At 34.8% G+C, this 22406-nt stretch overlaps 1 protein-coding gene across 1 annotated transcript; it reads right to left on the reverse strand.

Annotated features, from left to right (window-relative positions):
- Window positions 1–4734: 4734 nt before the first annotated feature.
- LOC136822340 (uncharacterized) lies at window positions 4735–8730 on the reverse strand. The gene is made up of 8 exons (XM_067078578.1): window positions 8476–8730; window positions 8114–8224; window positions 7520–7695; window positions 7129–7184; window positions 6753–6903; window positions 6124–6248; window positions 5650–5759; window positions 4735–5136 (listed from the first exon to the last, which is right to left on the reverse strand). The coding sequence occupies exons 1-8, from the start codon at window positions 8641–8643 to the stop codon at window positions 4813–4815; spliced, it is 1221 nt and encodes a 406-aa protein (XP_066934679.1). The 5' UTR covers window positions 8644–8730; the 3' UTR covers window positions 4735–4812.
- Window positions 8731–22406: the final 13676 nt, after the last annotated feature.

The raw sequence follows: 22406 nt of genomic DNA on the forward strand, positions 1-22406 counted from the left end.
AGAGAAAAGCGGCGTGGGAGATAGGTTAGGTTGGCTTTAGCACTAGAATTTTTTTTCCGTATAGAAAGGGCTTTGTGGAAGATAATTGGATGCTAATATTTCAGGAAGTTTGTTTTTATATATTGTAGGATAAGTGACTTACTTTGAGCAACAACCCGGGAGTCCCTTTAACCCTTAATGTCCGATAAATCGGTCATGGGCTATATTAAGGGCGAAGCCCTCCCGTAATGCCCAGTTTGAGTCAGAAATCGTAATTTTTTTCGATTATTTCTAAGCGAAAAAGTAAAAAAAATGCAAAAATTTAACAAATCTCTTTTTTTGAGATTTTGACCGTTTTTCCTAATTTTTAGCTTCTAGCTTTCTAGTAGCCCGGGGCCTACTTATAGCTGTTTGATAGACTGGATAGGTGCTGATAAGTAGCCAATGCAGTGTAATTTGTCAGACTCCATTTTTCGGCTTTGTTTGCTTGAAGTGTTAGCAAATTCATACCACTAGATCCAGACCCTTTTTGAAGAAAATCGAAAAGCAAACCATGATCAATTGACCATTTTTTTCAAATTTAGGAGATTTTTTTATGTTTTTCTATTATTCCGGGTGTTTCAAAAAAAAGTGTTGAAGTCATGTTGTCAGAAGACTAATACAGTAATGTTATAATTCCAGACAGAACCATCAGACAGAACCATCAGACAGAACACCCCTGTCTCACGCAGCCTCGGCCGAACTTTTTTCCTCAATGGGGATAAAAATTCCTACTGAAATTCTAAAAGGGATAGAAATTCTATTGTTCTAAGGTTAAGAAATCCAGTGGGATGGCTTTGGAGTGCAACTTTTAAACATGGGGATGGAATCAAAGTCAATTTCCCATTGGGGACCAAATTTTTGCTAAATTTTCCAGTGGGGCTGGGGTCTCAGTGGGTCTGTGACACAGGAGTGTGAAAGAAGAAAGGCTAACTTAAACTTTGAGCTATAATACTTTAAATTAGCTTTACGTCTTCAAAAGTTTCTTTTATATACATAATTTTTGAAACGGAAGTGAAAAAATTGGACTCAGCGCCATTACAAACCATCGGAAAGTAAAGTTTGGTCAGAAGTTCACTCTAGTCTAGCTTTTAAGAATATAATCCAGGAAGTATTTTAAACTAGTTGTATACTGTTTGTGAAAACGCGAATGGAAAAATTAAAACACAGCTCTATTGCCCTAGTATGAATTTGAATTAATAAAGAAACTTATCAATATATCAGTATGCAGTGCTAACAAGGACGATATGCATATGCTGCTCTGCCACCCATATCTCCTGAGTGAATATAGTTGGACAGAAAGTCTTATTTATTCACAATTGACATCAGCTTTAAATGGATACTCAACCACACTACTACCAAATACTGCAACTTCCTATTCTTGTTTTTCTGAGCTTACTGCAAGTCCATTCAATTCTGTATCATTCATCACCACTGTAAAAATTCGTTTTTTTCAAGGTTGTTATTTTCAATGCACACAGCAATTAACAAAAATCAATTTGTGAAAACAAAAGAAACTGTAAGTATTACCTATTCTCAAAGCTGTTGTCAAATCGTTAATTACTCTTTGAATTTATTATAAAACTTTTATCAAACGAGCCGTACCAGCCCAGAGGAATGTAAAGTGATGGAAAAACAGCTCCCTTAAAGGGACATAACAGTACTTGCGAAATTTGTAAACAAACTGTATGCAGCGGATACAAAATCAAAACAAATATCACATGTCAAAATCAAAAATCAAACCAAATATGGCTAATTTTGATTGTTCAATTTTTTTACAAGTTTGTTTTGGACACGTGATTTTAATTGTTCTCTTTATTGACACGTGGTTCGCGCAATGTTTACATTTTACTACTTTAATGTCCCTTTAAGGGCAAGAGACCTGGTATATGACGAGCCGTTTTTTCATTATTTTCAAGAAGCTGTTTTCCATCTCTTTACATTCCTCTGACCAGCCATAGATACATAAAGACCGAAGGGCTAGATGGCGTATTTTTGCTGAAAAGTGTGCCGTGGTTAGGTAAGAAATCTTACCTAAGTCACGTGACATTGCAATAGAATTTCAGCGCTTAACCAATCGGAAGCTTCACGGGGTTTTAAAAACAATAACAACAATATGTTTTCCGATATTCACTTTGTTTGCTTGGAAGAGCTTAAAGCACGACATCTAGCCCTTTGGGCTTTATAAATCTATGATGTACCAGCGTCACGACGACTCTTTATTGTCATTTTTGAGGAATAAGAAATATTACTTGTTTTTCGTGTGAAAATGAATTAGCGTGGGTTTTTTATTTTTCATTTTTAGGATTTTTTCGCGAGTGATTTGCTTTTTTAAATGTATTCATTTTTGTTCTTCGGCGCTTCTTTGATGATACTTAGTCTTAGTATAAAGGGCGGAAAGATTATCGAGATTAGTCACACGTTGATAGATTTCTTATTTTCTTATTCTCGTTTTACGTCGCTCCACAATGTGCTAATGCCTACCAAATTTGGCTTACGCTAATTTGAGAGAAAATTAACTTGCAAGACTTTTTGAACCATTACCAGGTGTTGCTAATCATTGGCCTAAAATTATCGAGCAAAATTTACTTAACTTTATCTTTCATAAAAGCGCCATTACGTCTGTGTGTTCTATACCGTGTACCGATTTACTTATTTTCCCTGAAGAAAATTAGGTCATATTTTGGTTCAAAAGCTCTCGTGCGTTAACAAGGGAAAGAGCATCGCAAACGGTGCCTTTTCGACGCCCTTTCTCATCAGCTTGCAACAACTACGCGTTAAATTCGACTACTGAAAACTGGAGGCTTGCCTTTTGCCGGGGATATGTTTTAGATTTGCATTAACATTTTAAGCCTGAACACAGATGATATTGGTAATTCTTGCCCCCTGATTAGTGTTCATGACTTTTATAGATTTTAACAATAGGCTGTGGAGTACTTACACATTCCTCCACATTGAATTTTGAGTGATTCGTCATCTTTTTAAATTTGTCGTATTTAAAAGAGCGCCTCTACTATCTCTCAGGTTATGGAAGACTACTTTGAAGTTAGACCTTTATTTTCAATTTTTACAAGAAACATTTCCAATGATTTTTAAAGTCTTTCAAAGGGTGGGGGGTTTTAGGTTAACGGTGAAACGGTATCGTTCTTTTTTCTGTCCGGTTTTTCGGTATTCTAAGAAAAAAAGTACGGTGTTTCGGTATTTTTAATGCTGCCGGTGACGGTAAATTGCCTAAAAATGCTTTGGTATATGGGTATGTTACTCGTCAAACTTCGGTTTTTCGGTAACTTTAAAATCTTTCCGAACTGTTTTCTTCATAAAGATTAAGAGACTTCCAAAAATCGACTGCGGCGCTAAACTTTCTTAAATTTAAGAAAACTACACCCATGGTTTTCTAAAACAATCAGTTTTGACACAGTACGTATATACCACTTTAGCTCCCAAACAGTAGCGTGGTGACATGGGGTCAGAAACAGCTTTACCTCTAGTCAGTCTAGTGGCAACTTTTTTGTGGTTAAAGTATCCACTATCCTTTAAATAATGACTTTTTACAAAAAATATACATGCTACATTCTCAAGCACTTACAAATGTCTTTTTTTTATTAGAGTAAAATTCGATCCAAGACAAATGGGCGGACTAAACCAATCTAAACCATGGTTGCACTTTGCCAGTAATTAAACTTCACTTCTCCTATTATTTACACTTGGAAATTAGATCGTTCGTCTGAAATACAGTTGAAATGAAGTTTTCAACAGGGTATCTCTTAGTCCTTATTTCATCAACAATTCTTGCAGTTGAAATATCCTTCCTCGCGAAATAGGCCCAAAATGTAAAAATTTTCGGTGACGGTATTTGGAGTTAATTGTTTCCGGTATTCCGGTATTTCGGGAAAAAAATGCCGGTATTTTGGTATTCAATAACCCTTGAAACCCCCACTTCAAAGTCACACTCAAATGTCTACACACGACGGCTAGTCACGATGGCTAGGAATAATCTCTAGTTATTCTATTCCATCGAATTATTATTCACCAACATTTATATAGTGGATGTCATTAAAAACCCGGATTTCGGCCGTTTTAATATTTTACACAGATCAGTTTTGAGCGATGATAGGTATTTCACTTGCTTGAGGAATATTAGTTGAATTAATGTAACTGGTTACCGTCCTATAATAAACCACAATGTCATCATTTTTCGATATCGTATTGAAAGAGAATGAAAGAAGAAGGATAGAGCAAAGGAAAAGTCTATAGACTTGACATTTTATGTGTGGAATTAAGGCCAGTCTCCACTTTCGCGGGAAAATGAGCGAAAACTTTTCGTCAATCGTTTTTGTCTGCAGAAAAGATGGCGTCATTAAAAAATTTCGAGGGAAAAAATAAAAAAAAAAGTTGAAAGAGGTTCAACTTTTTTAAACCGTTAAGGTCTCCGCTTACGCGCGACACGAGCGAAAACTTTTTGACGTTTTTGTAAGGTTATTGGTCGGTTGAAAAATGAAGCAATTCAATTCAGACCTTAAAGAGCGCTTGAAATGTTTAAAATCTTAGACTAATTTCAAGTGCAGGTTTAAGTTCTTTAGCTGCCCTAAGAAAACTGCTTTGCAGGCTGTGTACGGATTTGTGTGCGGATTTCAACAGACTTTGGGTTCTGACAATTTGAATCAGGATACAGGGAAGACATGTGATGATAATGAAATCTAAATATTTGAGGGAGGTTTTGTGTTTTTTTTATTAACGGTGGTGACATCATGAAGATTTTAAATATATTATTTACAAATATAATTTTTGGTTGATTTATTCCCACTGCTCCACGGAGGGGAAGTGGTGCCCATTTGGGTACTCCCACATCTCAGTAGGCTCAAAATGGTGACCATTTGGATATCGTGGGTTGGAAGCAACAATGAAAGCTTCATTTTCCTTAGGCTGGGTGTTCTTTTCTGAGCGTTCGATATTCTTGTCCTTGTTAATGATGCCTTTTTGTTCCAGAAAAGCAGGAATTGATTGCTTCAAGTCCTCATTTTTTCTCTCCAAAATTTTGATATTTTGGTTGGCCAATTCCAGCTCGGCAAGGAGACGTTTGATGTCTTCGGTGTTCTCTTTGTTGATCTGCTCAATGTTCTGTGAGAAAATTAAAAAACACAAACCTTAGTAAAAGTGGATAAGGAGATTTTTGTCTTAAAGTCTCTTATTTGCAAGTCCAAGGCCATAATTTAAAGGTTCAACATTGCTCACTTGAAGACTTAAAGTTTTCACTAGTATTCGATCCAGCTTAGACAACGCTCAATGGAACGTGAAAAGGTGCTCATTCTTAACGAAAATGGCGCCCTTTCACAAGTATCTTGCTTTTTTTTAGTTAAAATACCATTGACTTTTTTCTGCTTGCTTCGCTCTCAATTCAAAAGTTATAAGGTTTCAGGGGGCCAAAAACAAAATATATTTTTGTGGGTTGCCAAAATTTTGCCTACGCCAGAAAATTTACCCCACCACGCTACTAATTCGATTGTTATCTGAGAGGTGGTCATCGAGCAAGTCTAGTGTTCTGTCAATAGAAAGGCAATGTGGGGGCTCATCTTGCTATTGTTAAAGGTATTAAAGAATAGGGATAATGTGTAAACAATTCAAGCTTCATACCTCTTTCATATCGAAATCCTCTGATAACCAAGGATGGTTGATAATTCTGTCGATTGTTGCCCTTCTTGATGGGTCATGGTGCAACATTTCTCGCAAGAGATTGATGAATTCTAAAATGACAACGAAAGATATATAAGTCATTATTCTATTTGTTTAAAATCACTAATCACAGACATGAGAGACGTTGTGTAGAACGAAAGCATTATAATACTCTCGACCCTTTGGCATACGACCATTCTATCCTTATCAAAGTCTTAAGGCAAATGGAAAGTTAAAAAGCAAAATTCAAGTTCTTTAAGCAAGGTTAGAGTTAAATTGTTTTAAATATATCTTGAAATTGAATGCTTCTTGTTATTCGAACGAGTGTGGACTTGGTTCACATTAGAACGCTTATATCGCGGATTACAATATTGATGATTTTGTCGTTTGCTTTTCTTCAAGCATTTGATATTTCAGTTCAAAATATTTACTAACCTGAAGATAGTTTTCTTCCATAAGGGAGTTTTGGAAAACGTTTTAATTGTTTTTCGAACTGTAGAGGGTTGTTTGTATGTTGATATGGTAAACAACCGGTAACGAGTTCGAAGAGAATGACTCCGCTAAAATAAATGAAATAGGGCGTGTGAAGTATACTGCTTCGATAACTTTTTTATTGGCATCTTTCTTTCAAGAGCGCAGACCTTCAATTCACGTTATCACACGATTTTTTCCAAACTCACGCATTCACGCAAGTGAGAAAAGCCCATTCACGCATTCACGCAAACCGCTGGGGGCCCTTCAACGGCTAGAAAGAGTTCTATCCAGTGTATTGAAAAAATTGTAGATATATACATTGAATTTAATATATTTAACAACAAAACTTCTGACTGGGACACTTGAACGGGTTTAAATGGTGTACCAAAGCTACGGTTCGAACTATAGTTACACAGCATTTTCTTTCTAAAGATTTAGACCTTAGTCTCTAAGGAGATAAGGTTTTAAGTGTTCCTAATTGCAAAAGCACTCAACTCGCAGCCCAGGGGGAGGGGCTTGATCAAACATATGCAGTGCAGACAGTAGTGGTCGGTGTTTTATTATAAATTATTGAAATAAAATCAACTTACAGTGACCAAACGTCTGCTTTCTGACCATCATATCGGGCATCATAGGTACCGTTGTATCCGCTAATCACTTCTGGAGCCATATGAGACATGGTTCCACAGAATGTATCACAGAGGTGATCACGTGATGATGGGAAACTTGAAATGCCAAAATCTGAAATAAAATAAAATATTGATACATTATATGAAATATGAATTTCTTATGATCAACTTAAAATTATTGAAAGCAGTTCCAGTTCCACCAGATTCTAGAACTTTTAAAAAATAACACTAAACTCCTTTACTTTTCAAGCTGGGTACGCAGTAAAGCTTGAAAAGTAAAGGAGTTTAGTGTAATTTTGTAACGAATTTTGTTAAAAAAACTTCAAGTAAATCTTACCTGAAATTTTGATCTTTCCACTCTCGTCAAGTAAGATATTGTCAAGTTTTAAATCTCTGAAAATTATACAAATAAATAAAAAATTAAGTAAATTCTATCCTTGGCTTATTGGACAGATGTTGTATTGGAATTGATAAGAAGACATTGGAAAAGATTGAAAGGAAAATAATAGAACCTCAAAGCTGATGAAGCTCTTCCCATCCATTGGAATAAAGATCTCAATTGGAAAGTGCAGAAAATGATTGATTTTTAGCATGCTTAGTGAGAGCCGTTAACTCAATATCTTTTGATATTGGTCATAGTTGAACTTACTTAACCACAAAGAATCTATTCAATTAAGGGGTTGTTATAAGGGATAAAGTTTTTGTTGAATTGGAGTAGAAAAACTTACCTGTGGACAATACCTTTGTCGTGGGCGACTTTCATCGCTCCTACCAAGGCTTGGAACATTGCTTTGGAGTCTTTTTCATTGTGATCATCAAATGATAACAGATCTCCTCCATCGCAATATTCCAGCACAAGGTAGGCCGTGTTGCGACGACCGCTAAATACTTTTAACAGCTGTACCTATAAAATAGAAAAATCATTCTTTGAGTAAAATATGACAACACACCGGCATGTCACCGATATATCTCACTGAACACAGAGTAGGATTAAATTTTCAAACTAACACCCCTGTCTCACAGCCCCCGTGGAACCTTTTTCCTCAGAGGGGGTAAAAGTTATAATCCTAATGCGGGGATAGAAATTTTATTGTTCCAAGGTTAAAAATCCCAGTGTGGATGGTTTTGGAGTGCAATTTTTAAACATGGAATTTCGAGTGGGGATAAAATCAAAGTCGATTTTCCAGTGGGGCTGAAATTCAAGGGAATTTCCCCACCGGAGACGAATTTTTTGCTTAATTTTCCAGTTGGGCTGGAGTCCCAGCACAGGGGTCTTAAAAGTGCTAGAACAATATGCAATTATCAGCCTTTTTTATACTTACAAAGTTAGGGTGTCCTTGAAAAGCTCGCATCGCTTTTATTTCTTGTCTTAGAGACTCTTCGAATAGAGATACTTTATCAAAGTTCGATGGCTTTATGATCTTGATTGCCACCTGTAAAAATAAATAAACTATTAAATAGTGCCATGCCTGTTGATTATTCCTAAACCGACATTCGGTCTGCTTGGGGTGATGAATGATGTAGAAAATTTATTAACACTTAACTCCACACGTAAGGATCAAGGATATGAAATAGCGTGTAGGTCAACAAAGTACATTGGCGGAAATTTTCTGTGTTATATATTTTAACACTTTCGCGTATTTCAACGTATATTACCCGTTTACATTTATCATAAGCTATTTACCTTATTTCCATGTCCTAGGGCGCGGAGCTTGTTCGAGAAAGAGTCGCTCGGATCAGTGAAGTTAGCATAGCTTGCTTCTTTCACTTTCGCAAAGCCTCCTTCTCCTAAAGTCCGGCCTAGAACAAATCCATGTTGCAAGCACTCGTGTGCTTCAATGCTCATTATCATATAATCAATATATCAATCAATATATAAAACAAATTTAATACTACTTTTCTCACACAAAAAGCGAGAAAAATCCTTTGAGCGTCTATTCTCAAAGGTGGGTCAAAGTACGATGATTTTTCTTAGAAGTTTTTCTTTTTTTTCTACCAGCTTTTTTTATTTGACGTCAAATAAATCTTTCAACTGACGCCAAATTGATTTTTCAACTGCCATCAATTTTAAACATATTGAATGACTAACGTCAATATTTCCTTGTGAATTCTTTAAAAAGATAAAATTTAGTGGGGATGAAATTTCGCAGATTACACAAAAATCTGCAAAATCCACGAAATTTTATTCTCCCGAAATTTTATCCCATTAAAGTAGTGTTTCTTTACCTGCTCCTCTTTACATAATTTAATTATATCAATCGTAAGGCGTTCGTCCACAACATCGGCATCATCTACCCAGGTATTGCATAGTGAGTATAAATTAGTTACACCAAATCATCTCGACTATTCATCATCGGGAGCGTCAAAGAAAGTCCTCAAAGGCACGACTCAAAGGGACCAAATTGCAATGACTTTATATGCATATAGCTATTCTTCCTTTCCTTCCGATGGTGCTTGATATTACCAGCAACCTGTCAGGGATGCAAACGAAATCTGGAGCCTAAATTGTTGACTTCTCGGATGCTAAGGTTTATTCGAACCTAGTGAATTGATGGGATGCGTTGTGTCGTCTTGGACCTACATTCATTCCGAATAGTAGCCAAACCTTGTGCTTGTTAGATAGAGGTGTAGTTGCAATGACAACTTCAGGATTATTGGCTTCAGGCAATAGAAACGTACTTCTAATTTGCCTCGATAGCAAGAATCTAAAAAAATGAGAGAGGTTTTGAGCATGGTAAATTTAGAAATGCAGCGGTATTTGAGGAGACAAAAAACGGTGTAATGAAATTCAGGGGAATTCTTTGGTGTCGCGATGCTCTTACCAAATCCTAAATCCTCTTACCTAAATATATATGGTGAAGGCACTTCATGGAAACGGCTCTTCGGTCACCTAAAATCATTTAAGTTATGTACTCTTTTAGTTCTTCAAAATTTGACGTGTCGTGTGATGTGCTAGCATTATTCTTACTCTCAACGCTTCTTTCTGACAGAATATCTGTAGCTTTTTTTCAGTTGTCATGGTGAGTTTAATAAAACGTTTTAAACAAAAACTGTACTCTTCTGCAATTAAGTCACTATTAAAGATTTCAAAGTAAAGCGAAAATAAAAAAATGTAGCGTTTCCGGAAACCGGCCGGGTGAGAAAAAAATATTTTCTGACCCGCCCGGAGACTATGGGTTTATCTAAATGGTTCATCATAAAGAAAATAAAGTTGACCGTTCAAGCTATCAAACGTCTTTTGGTTGATATTCCCACTTATAAATCATGTTTTGTTCGTTAGTAGTTGATACATTAAGAATTCAGGGCTTACTTCATACTGTTTGCAGTAGCGTAGACAGGAGGGGCGCAAAATTTGTGTAGGAGAGCAAATTTTTATGATGCTGTAATTATCTATTCATGATAATTGAATCAAATCAAAAGATAATTACTGTGTCATAAAAATCTGCTCTCCGACACAAATTTTGCGCCCCTCTAATCTACCCTGCTGGTTCGTATATAAAAGTAAAAGTTATCTTTAAAGTTCTATTTCAATGATCTTAAGTTATCAACTAGTCATAGCTTTCACTAAATGCCCCCACATAAAGATCATGTCATGCACTTATAAAGCTTTAATTGATTGCTTTAATTATTGATTGATTGCTTGATTGATTGATTGATTGATTGATCTATATATTGATTTATTGATTGATTGAGGCGTTTGCTTGAAAAAAAAAATTATATTCCATTATAAAAAAATACATACTTGAAGAATTCATGCAGCTTGATAACTTAATAAAATTTAAGGAAAAGCTGGAAAAGCCTCTCAAAAATATATTTAAAAAGTTATGGTATCATTATCTTACTGATTTTCACATTTCCTGTTTGTTTGTTTTTTCTCCTAGTTTCTTTCTTATAACGATATATGTCATGATTATTATTCACTAAATAGACCTTTTCTAATAATGTCGCAGACATCTTAGATTGTAGACAAAATATATGGACATACGCAGTGAATAAATCCACAAGGTAACCAATCAGAAATAGCTTCTTTTTTTTTTCATTGGCTGCTATATTTCAACATTTCTCTATTGCTACTTTGCCTAATAAACAAAAGTCAAGAGGATACTGCGTATAAAATTTATCAAAAAGTTCTGCGTCATCTTAAGTTGGGTGAAATAGAAACTCACTTATCCTAGTTAAGGCCCGGGCTCCACTAGCGTACGCTGTGATTGCACTTCTCAAGTAAAATCTTCTATGTTGTTGGTCAAAAGAAAAGTAAAGGAATGCCATTGTGGTTCATTCAGACGTACAGTCGGGAAAAGTTAAAATGCGCCTAAATTTCTTTTCAAGTGCATAGTCCTTTTTCATGATGCAATCTTTTCTCCAAGCTGATCGCAGCGCAGACAATGAAGAGACGTGCCTTCAGGAAGCTAGACTTTTTGAGTTTATAGCTAGCGATATATACTTTCCCTTTATGGTGTTTCTGTATGACTGTCTGTGTACCTAGTTTAACCATCGTTAAATGCCTTCGAGAAGGTCTCTCCTAACTTAGAAAGCCAGAATTTGGAGCACCAAACCACTGGAGCGTAAGTTATTTAGGCTATCACAACTGCATTAAAAAGTTTAACGTACGCATGTAAAGTTTAACGAGTAAACAAACTTTTTTCAGGTTTTTGAAAAAGATTTACCACACTGAAAAGACGTAAAAACACTCTAAGTGAGGTAAATTATTTTGAAGACCAAAAGAAAAAGTCAACCACGTTTGGATTCAACTTTACATATGCGTGCATTCATCTTTTTTGTACTTTGCCGGTTGTTTTACTAAGTTAAGAAGGACTTTCTCGAGTTACGACCATATATGTATTTAGAGCTCAAGAAGCCCTATAAACAATAAAGGTAGTTATCAATAAAATGACAGACAAAAATAAATTAGAGTTTGAACAAAAATATCAAATGTACATTTGAAAACTTAAGCAAATTTCTTTAAAGATTCTGGAATGAAAAAGAATTGAAATCATTGCTGAAGTGAACTTCTGACTAAATTACAGTAGTTAGTATTCAGTTTCAAAGACAAGAAACAAAATTTGACATACAAAACACTTTTTCTAGTCAATGAATCAGCTCATCATCATCATAACCAGTAGTCTGCCATTTTGTTTGTTTTGATTTGCACAAGTAATATTGTAATTCGTGCTATATCATACACTGTTTTGATTTGCATTTATAACACTCGCTTCAGCTTTTCAAAGCTAAATCAAAACTAAAATTGTAATATGTAATAATGATAATATAACGTAATATGAAAATATGTATACTACCGTCCCGGGAAAAAACCGAACATTTACGGAAGAGACTAACTACGGATATGCTTGCGCGACAACAACAACAACAACAACAAAACAATTCGCAAAATTTTGAGATTCCAGTCCAATATCTATGCGTGAAACTATGAGAGCCTCCTCGTCGCTACGCTCCTGCGGGGGCAAAAATGGCAAAAAGAAAATCTTTTAACAGAGTCCCACGAAAGATGCTACACACCCCTGTCTCACAGTCCCGGTGGAAGTTCTTTCTTTATGATTCGTATTGAAACCCTTATGGGGGCAGAAGGTTAAAAAACCCAGCGGGGATGGTTTCGGATTGCAATTTTTAAGCATGGAATTTCGAATGGGGATGAAATCAAAGTCAATTTACCCGTGGGGCTGAAATTCAAGGGTATTTTCCCACCGGGGAAAAGTTTTTTGCTCAATTTTCCAGTGGGTTGGGGTCCCAGCGGACAAAAAAAAAAATCAAAATATAATAGCCGCATTCTTTTTACCGTCCAACATAGATAACAACATAACGTACATTTCTTTCAAAGACGATGGAAAGGTTGGCTTTGGTATCAACTTTGTGTACCATTGTCTCTCAGTGCTATGTTTAAGTGCGTGTTACTCCAGCTCATCTTGAGGGGTCAAATTACTGCCACGTCTCAGGGTGTTAAACGTGTGGAGTTGGCAATTAGTGGAACAAAACCAATCTCGTTTTCTTGGTACATTGTAATCACTCATTCACTAAAGTGACATCTGAGGTTATTGTCGATAATGATTTTTCCACCTTAAAATTGGATGTTTGGCAAGAAAGAGTTTCGAAACCAAATTTTGAAGGTTGACATGTCAAACCAGCCGCTTGGAGTACTTTCGTAAACGGCTCCTGTAATAAAAGAACCGTAGATAATTAATGCAAAAAATTCTTTAAACCTTGAAAAAAATATATGTGGCTGCAGTTAAAAAAATACACAATCAAATTGAAAAGTTTTGATGTATCCTCGGTGGAAACAAAATTTACACTCCCTCTCAGATCAAGTCAACAATAGCCCAAAATCTGGCTCAATTCTTGTTGATGTCATCAGCTGCCAAGTATATGAGTTGCATTTTCAAACCAGGCTCAATTGATGAGCCTTAAAATGAAGTAAGTTAATGGAATTCGATGGCTAAATTTAGCGATATTTTGATTTTGAGATTAATTATTTTCAATAATCTTCCTATATTTTAGGGCCAAGCAGTAGTGTGGTGGGTCGACTAAAATTGGGCTCTTCCAGAAAAGATCCGTTCATGGGGGGGGAGGTGGGTGTGGAGGATATTATTTTTTTCATGAATTACCCCTGGACATTTTGATTTCTAACCCCCTGGAACCCCGTGGACATTGGAATTTACCCCCTGGACATTGCAATTTTTTGGTTTTTTTTCAATACCCCTGGACAATTCATCCTCCACCCCCCCCCCCCATGAACGGATTTTTTCTGGAAGAGCCCATTCGGGCAAACTGGGGAGGCCATTGTTAGAAGATTTAGATTTTGGCGCCTCCTATGAGAATTAAATATATTTTTAAAAGTAAGGCGAGCGAAGCAAGCACAAAAACTTTGTGGTCTTTTCTCTCTTTTTGAGCCTGGTTTGAGAATACAAATGTTAATTGGCAGCTGATGGTATGTAGTGGCAACAAGAAATGTGACGGATTTTGGACCATGTTAGGGGGTCTGATTGGCCAAACTTCAAAGACCGAAAGCATCCACCGAAGGGGGGGGGCAAAAATATCTGTTCTGAAGGCACGTTCCAACCTGACGTCCAACCATGGCGATCTGTTCTTAACGAACTAAAGAAAAAAAGTCTGCTGGAAAAAAGTGATCTGTTCTACTGAAGATTGGGACCAGCTGGAAAACTATGATCTGTTCTACTGAAGATTGGGACCAGCTGGAAAACTATGATCTGTTCTACTGAAGATTGGGACAAGCAGCCGGAAAAATATGATCTGTTCTACTGAAGATTGGGACCAGCTGGAAAAATATGATCTGTTCTTATGAAAAATAGTTTGATAACCAAAAAATAAGGTGTCTAAGAATTTCCTATCTGTTCTGAGGGAATTTCAAGAAAGTCAAAAAGTCTTTGAGATCTGTTCTTTTCCTTCTGAATGTGGTTGCCTGGAGTGGTAGCTGAAAATTCTCTATCTGTTCTACAAAACATCTGGCAATTGTCAATATGTTCGAGCTGTTAGCTGGAAATTAAGTTTCTGTTCTTAAAAGTACTTCAAAGTCGAGCTGGAATTTAGCGATCTGTTCTTATAAGATTTTGTCAGCCCTGGTAGATAAGAACAGTTAACTCGCGTAAAATCAATCACCTGGTAATTTTGTACCTGTTCCGAAAGTTTTTTTACCTCCTAGCTGGAAAAATATAACTGCGTTCTGAAGTAAAAATTTCTTCCCTGGAAAACGAGGAACTGTTCTTAATTTCGTGGAAATCCTTCCAGCTGGCAAATCCGAACAGATATTTGCAAATTTTAGGTCGGTGGCTGCTTCTGAAAGACAACCCTATTTTCGTTACACACTTCATGATATTTTACATAAAAGTGTAAGAATTCATCCCAATATGCCAATAGCAATGTACTATAAATGGATTCTGCTAAAAATCATTTTTTTTAACTTATAACCCCTATAAGTTTAGCGGTATTTTAATTTGGCCATTCGTTAAAAATTTAGTTAAAACTTTAATCCCGACTAAAACTAATCCAATTAAGGTAGTGGAATACAAATACGTACTCAGTTTCGTTGTGGACAGTCTGTAAGATTTGTCTCCTCAAAATTTGATTTATGTATGGTTGGAATTCCATCCAAAGTCTCCAAGAATATTCGTTCATTTCAGCAGCTCCAATCTTGCCCCGGGCAGAGACTTCACATTATCGGCCAGAAACATGGTGAAGTGCCATCTGGTACTGGAAGCTTTGACCCAATCCACTCCTGTTGACAAATTTTTATTTTTACCACCAAATACCTTCAAAGGAAATAAAATAAACACTACCATGAAAGTAAAACGAACAAAATGAAACAAAAAGAACAAAATAAAAGGGGGTTTTCCTTGTCACGTGTCAAGTAAGAATTTTCGTTTTGAGTGAGTTTTTATGCAAGAATTACACTGATACAGGGGACATTTTGCCGAATATAATGATCTTGCACCAACATTTGCAAATCTATGGGATTCAACAGGGACGAGTAAATTCAGCCCTCCAAAATTCCCTTGGACAAAAAGCGGTCACCCTGGAATAAACAGGGGTTTTTCGGATGGGGTTTTATATAACTTGACCTACAAAAGCTGTAATTGTTTTTAATATATATTGTTTATTACCTTTGTTGTGAATTGTTGTATATGGAATGGAATAGTGTTTTTAGACTTCATTTGGTTAGATTTAACACCGTGTATGACACGCTCGAGTTGTGTAATATGACGATTTTAAAGGATGAGGCGTCTGAGGCGTGCAAGCATGTGACGATAGGAAAACTGCAATTCAATTTTGCTGTTATTCTTTTCGGCGCCATAACGTCAAGCCGAAATGGGCGCAAATGGGTATTCCAGTTTCTACGAGACAAATTTTTTAAATGAAAATTACGACAAATAGACAAGTTATACACGTAATGAATCGAATCTATCTACCTTTCCCGATGGTACAAAAATTTATCATTGCCATTCGTAGAAATGCAAACCTTTTGGTTTTCAGCGTATTATTCATAGTATCCCGGACGTTCTGCAGTATAAGAGAGGCCACTCTCTTCTATCAATGAAAATAAAGTTGAATTTATTTAAACAATACTCTTACAAAGTTTCTCAAATTGATTATTTGTTTTTCTGGATGGGCCCATAACATTCAATAAGATATTAGAGGCCGGGATTAGAGGTATGGAAAATTTCATAAAACTTGGTTCAAAGGGCGACACTTGAAAAAGTTTAAGAAATATCGAGCCCTTACATCAATATATTGATTGACGATGTTTAAAAATCTTAGCTCTTATGTATATTACATTCTATATATGTAACATGTATATCACATTCATAATTACTGACTGGTATTCGATACCTAGACCAACATTGACACTGATTCTGAAATAAAGAAGTAGCCTACCTACCTTTACGAACTTTTTTTGTGTATTCTTCACCATCATAACAATAACAGGTTCAGTTAAGTCCTGACATCTGACAGTTTTCTTGTTCACAAATCAATGATAACTCATCACGATATATTTGTTTGTGAGAACCATATCAATCACTGTGGTTTGCATGAACTAATTAGATGCAGCTAGCCAATAATTCCGCCAAACAATTAATACATACTTGTTTCGTATTACTTACTAAGTCCCATACTCCGAAAGTACAAGTTAAATGGGGATTTAAAGTATAGCTTTAAATCAGAGTTTAAATTTATTTCGGCACTATACGCCCTCCGCCCTTTAGCCTTGGATGTCTGGTTCACATTCATTCTGCAAATTAGCCACCCTGTCCTATCGGGAAACCGTAACCTTTGATGCTTCTTTCGCAAAAATGCTGAGTTCAGACTGGTGTAAAAATTTTTTACCGCCCTCCCGCCCTACAGTTAAAAAGGAAATGGTTGCAGGCAACTCTTTTTTATATACTGTTTGTAAAGGGACGATTTTACCCAAAATATATATTATGAGTAGTTAGCCAATAATTCCGCCAAACAATTAATACATACTTGTTTCGTATTACTTACTAATTCCCATCCTCCGAAAGTACAAGTTAAATTCTAAATTAAAATCAAAGTTTCTTTTATAAATAACGTGTGATCTAATAGGAGTTATAGCTACCCGGTATAAAATATTGTACCGTAAAAATAACGGATTTTTCTTATTTTCTCTGAAAATAAAACGTAGGATTTGTAAATGCACTGTTTTACTTGGGCTGCAGTTTTATCAAAAGAGCTGTTGAAATTAGACTAATTAACTAACTAAAACATTATTTTTTGCACTTGAAAACAGTTTTGTACACAAATGAAGGTGAAAGCGAGACAAATGAAATATAAATACCTGTGTTGAAACTCTTTTTACTTAAATTGAAGCAAAACTATTGTTTACTTTATAGGACAATGAAAACAACACAATATTTTTAACTGCATTGACGTCAACTGTAAGATATAGTTCTGTTTATTATAATTAATTTATTAGTCATCATTTTTACTCGAGGAAGCTATTTGGTTGGATATGGTCATACGGTTTGAAGAGTTTGAAAATTCTGAAGGATAAAGTGCTTTAAAGACCAAGAACCTGAGTTTTGTTGTTTTATAGTTTTGCATTCCAAAGTTATTCAATATTGACCATATTATTTTATAGATCAGCATATCAAGAACTCGTGGATCGACGGCGTCGAAAGGGAATTTTAAAGTTCATATTAATATTGGTAGTTGATATTTTTAAAACGTTACTCCTATCTCTTGAGATAAAAGAGTTAAAACTAGAGATAAAACCTCATACGTTGGAAGTGTAATTTCCCGGGGGGGGCAGTGGGTTTACCAACTGACGGTATGTGCGGCGAAAAAATTGGCTTTTAGAATCGCACCATTACAGTGCAGAAAAAAATTGGATCAAATTTTAAACTCTTTTAGAGCAAAAAAAATCAACATCTTCGAGCAAAAATTTGCAATTTTACCCAGATTTGCTGAAATTTCCACCCTTACAGTGCATTTATCAAAAGTCCACCCTTACAGTGCATTTCTGATATTTTGAAAAACATACCCTTAACCGCAGCACATACCCGTCGGTCAATTTGCTTGACTGGGGTAATTTATAAGTAGATTAATAATCTACAGGATAGGATTTAATAATATTAAAAGAATGAAGCTGGAAAATAACTGGTGAAGAAGAAAATGAAATGTTATTTTAACATACCGACTGCTATACTCAGTTGCAATGTTTTTTTTTTGTAATTTCTCAACCACCGCTCCAACTTTCACAAGAGATATACAGCTAATAACACATTAGAAATTAATTCTTTTTTATTCTTTTCACAGAAACGCAAAAGACAACAACAGTCAATTATAAATCATAAAAGAAGTCTTTATTAGCTTTAATTTTTATATTTTATTTTACAGCTCACTCAAACATTTTTTAGATTCGGAACACCAATAATGACGAAAAATTACTTAAATTAAAAAGCTTAATTACTTATGGTGTCCCATTAATTTCAGAAGATGAAAATGGTAGCAAAAATGTCACTATTGATGATTGCCAATTCGGCAACCACGAATTTCGTGTAAAATCACAATTTATCGTTTGCTATTCTCAGAAGAATATAATTTAAATTTTGGAATGTGACCCATCTGGTGAAGGTGAATTGTAAGTGGCATTTAATATTGGTAAGTAAAATTTATTAAAGTATAATTTATCGTTTCAGATGTTGTACCTCTGATTACAAAAGAGTTCAACGTTAAATGTTCAAATGTGACCCAATCGGGTCAAGGTGAATTGTAAGTGGCATTTAATGTTTGGTTATTTCATACTTTTTCAACTACCTTCCCTCCTTTATGACATGTTCTATGCAACGAAAAAGAGACGTTTGGTTTGTTTTAGACTCGAGAGACGCTAACGGTATCGAGGACTTCAAGACGGAAGTTCTGGATATCGAGGACTTTTTCATATTTTTAGTATTTTTTTACTAGAATCATTGCAATTAAAGTCTATTCACGATAAGTGTGCACTCTTTTTTCATTTACCTATAACTTTTGAAGGAATTCTTCAATCTTTATAAATTTGGTATCATTGGAAAGATATTAGTGAGTGAAACAATTTGAAATAAAAAAATCTTCAAAAAAATTATAAAAATGAAGATGAAAATGAAGAAGAAAAAAAGGAAGATCTTGTAGAAAAGTGCTATAACTATCATTTTCCCTGAAGTGAATCCTTGATCATCGAACGTCATTACTGTGAAAAAAATTCTCAAAAATAATCATTTAGTCAAAAGATATCAAACAAAGTTATAAGCTGGTTGACGTCTAAAAACGCTGTTTTCTGCAGTTTTTTGCTGTTTTTTGGGTCAATCACTTATTAACTTTGTATCATAACTTTATATTGAATAAATATTTTAATAAAATTTCTTCACAGTGATGATTTCCTAAGATCAAAAAATCTCTCCAGTGAAAATGAAAGTTATAGCACTTTTCTACAAGATCTTTATTTTTTTCTTCTTCATTTTCATCTTCATTTTTGGAATTTTTTTAAAGATTTTTTTATTTCAAATTGTTCCACTCACTAATATCTTTCCACTGATACCAAATTTGTAAAGATTGAAGATTTCCTTCAAAAGTTATAGGTAAAAGAAAAAAGAGTGCACACTTATCGTGAATAGACTTTAATAACATTTGGTTTTTTTGTGGGAAAAATAAACCTTCTTATAATGTATTCCAGAAGAAAACAGTTACATGTTGTTGTTTTCTAAGAAGTCGTTATATTTTCTTTTTTAAATCGAATTTAATTTTTAATTTTTTCAGGCAGTTGGAAGATTAATTGGTTGATTTGGGTTATTTGATTGATTGTTGATGGATTTTGGTGCAAATATTTCATTAAAACTCAAGATGCTTAAGTGTATTTTTTGTCTAATCCCAAGTGTTTCAGTTTTCCTTATTATGAACAAGCTTCGATAATCAGCTTTCTTTTTTGGGCTTTGAACTGCTGCTGTTAGTCACCCTTTAAATTTGATTCTCTTTTCGAGGGACTTTTAAAAAAGTTTTAATGAAGATTCATTGAATTAGTGTAAGAAAACTATGATTGAATCACTATATTTTGTATGATGGTGGATGGATATTCTTCAGAACAAGTAAGTAACTTTTACAACAAAGCTCCCTTCCCGATTCCTTGATATCTACAAGCGGATTAGCTTGTTCTAAAAGTTTGAATCAACTCGAAAGATTTTCTGCATAATACTGGGCCAAAAAGGTTCTATTTTCTGTTAACAGAGCATAACCCTATATTTCTTTTGGAAATCAAAGGACTAGACTTCAATTTAAACAATTTTTCCAAAGACATCAAATTTAATTTTCTCACTTCTAAATACTACGTTTATTTTTACGGGAAATATTGATATATTTATAAAGCCACGCTTTAGATTCAAATCAACAATGTTCGTTGCAATGATCAAGAAAATTCTCATCAAAGACGATGGGAAGTACTAATACCATGAATTTATTATAGACACTGGAAAAACAACGTATAAAACGGTGGAGAGCGAAGCATTGTTATTCTTTTGTTTAAGGAAACAATCGAGGATCCAGCTTTGTCCGCAAAGGACAACTGTCATGGCGGCTCGAAGTTCTCTGATTTTGAAAAATGAATAATAATCTCTTTTCTAAAAATTCCCTTATCTTTATCTTTTTGTACTTTTGCTCGCCAAAAGTTTGGAAATAAATGCTAAAATACTTAACGGATACATGTATTAAATCTGTTGTGACAAAAACATCAGACAAGAAAAATCAAACAAAAGGCCTAAAATGACACAGAATTTTAAGTTGGCAATATCTCTCTAACATCTTTCTGAGAAGAGTTAAGATCGACATATATGAGACTTGAGTGTCTTGAATTCACCTTGGTATGAAAATATTTTGGAGGCTCGTGGTGGATCGGTGGTTTTATTAAGGTTAAATTTTAAAAATTTCTGGTGTCAACATTCAATTTTTCATACATAGCATGCTTTTCGTATCTTTCTTGCAACTTGAAACGTCATAACGACATGTAATTAGCAATTATTTTGATGCGTTCGCCTCTCTAAGGAAAACTTAATTTTCATTTGGGAATTGAAACTGTGTTAAGATGAAAAAATTATTAAAATGTTACGAAAAATCGTTTAATGAAGGAAGGAGAGTGAACAATAATGTCATTACTGCGGACAAGGCTAGAACATGAGAAATCAATGAAAATATAGCTCGTTGCAGTGCCGTAGGAAGCATTTTCATATTAGGGGGGCTGAAGTTTAGTGACACCGCGAGGGCCAACCATGGTTTGGCCCGAGGGGGAAAATTTTGAAAATTTGAGCTCTAGATTGCTTAAAGATACACTCAAAACATGCACATAAAGACAATTATGATAAATTAAAAAAGAAAAACTTTGCATTTTGCAAAATAACCATTTTTGAAAAAATTATTTGGGGGGCATAGCCCCCCCCTTTGCCCCCCCCCCAGTTGCTACGGCACTGTCGTTGGTTATCCAGTGTCTATAATAAATTCTTGCTGATACTAAAGTTGTAATCAAAGAAGCTACACTAGGTAAATTGTTTGTTTTCTTAATTTCATTTTCAGATGATCTGCTGTGTGGTTTCACGATCGAACGTGCTTTTGAAAATTTGACAAGAGCCAACTAAAACGTCCTCGAATGATATCAAACTATCACAGTTACTTTTAATGGACCATTACTCCGTTATCACGTATACTTCAAGCAAGGAAAGGAGTATTTGAAATTCTAACCATAAAATAAATTGAAACACTTATAACACTATGGAATGAATGTTCGCATTTTGCAATACGGTCAGTGTCGAATTTCATTTTTCATTTGACTTTGATTGACTTTGAATGCAAAATTCCTGGGTTTACAAAGTTAATGGTGCATTGATTAAGCTAGTTTACTTAAAAAAACATGACAATAAAGTAAATCTGCGGAAATACCAAGAGATTGTACTTATATAAGATCCGGCTTTTATGACTTGGAGAAAAACTGCACATATGATCTAACTTTTTTAACTTTAATTTTTCAGTTTGTGAACTTTTTTGAAATGTGTAAAAAATTTTTGATTCCACGAAACATTGACTACCATTTTTTTTCAGAGAAATAATTCAAAAAAAAGTTGCCGAAATAAAAAAATAACAATAATTGCAATTAAGTCTTTATTAGCTTAAATTTTTCTTTTTATCAAATCGACTTCTCGATTTTTACTGGTTTGCTAACTATTTTGTGGCTTTCAGATATCCAGGACGGGGCCTCTGACATCAACACGATAAAACAAAAAAAAATTGAAGAATTGAAGAAAGAAATAGACCAGCTGGAACAAGGTAAATTGAATCGAGTTTTTTATTTAACATTGCAACAAGACACCAACTAATGTTTAAGTTTCCATCACAAAGTGGTGATTTGATGTAAGATAATTGATTTTGGTGCAAATGTTGAATATATTTCATTAAAACTCAAGATCCTTAAGGGCTCAGACCATAGTGAATTTTTCATAATTGCCGTGTTTAAAATGTGTTTTCTGACTGATGTAACCAACAAAACTATAACATGTTATACATTTTCTGTTAGACAAATTATTCCTGAATCTGAAAATTCAAAATTGCATTGAAAAA

The sequence above is a fragment of the Clytia hemisphaerica genome, unplaced genomic scaffold, assembly GCF_902728285.1.
Source record: "Clytia hemisphaerica strain Z4C2 unplaced genomic scaffold, Clytia hemisphaerica genome assembly, whole genome shotgun sequence".
Classification (NCBI taxonomy): domain Eukaryota; kingdom Metazoa; phylum Cnidaria; class Hydrozoa; order Leptothecata; family Clytiidae; genus Clytia; species Clytia hemisphaerica.

What these genes read in the sequence shown, in the direction of transcription:
- LOC136822340 (XM_067078578.1), bottom strand. Translation starts at nt 8,643, where the DNA reads ATGATAATGAGCATTGAAGCACACGAGTGCTTGCAACATGGATTTGTT. An exon ending in TGGAAAGATCAAAATTTCAG is followed by an intron (nt 6,904 to 7,128) that starts GTAAGATTTACT and finishes ATTTTATTTCAG; the next exon opens with ATTTTGGCATTTCAAGTTTC. An exon ending in TGGAAGAAAACTATCTTCAG is followed by an intron (nt 5,760 to 6,123) that starts GTTAGTAAATAT and finishes TTGTCATTTTAG; the next exon opens with AATTCATCAATCTCTTGCGA.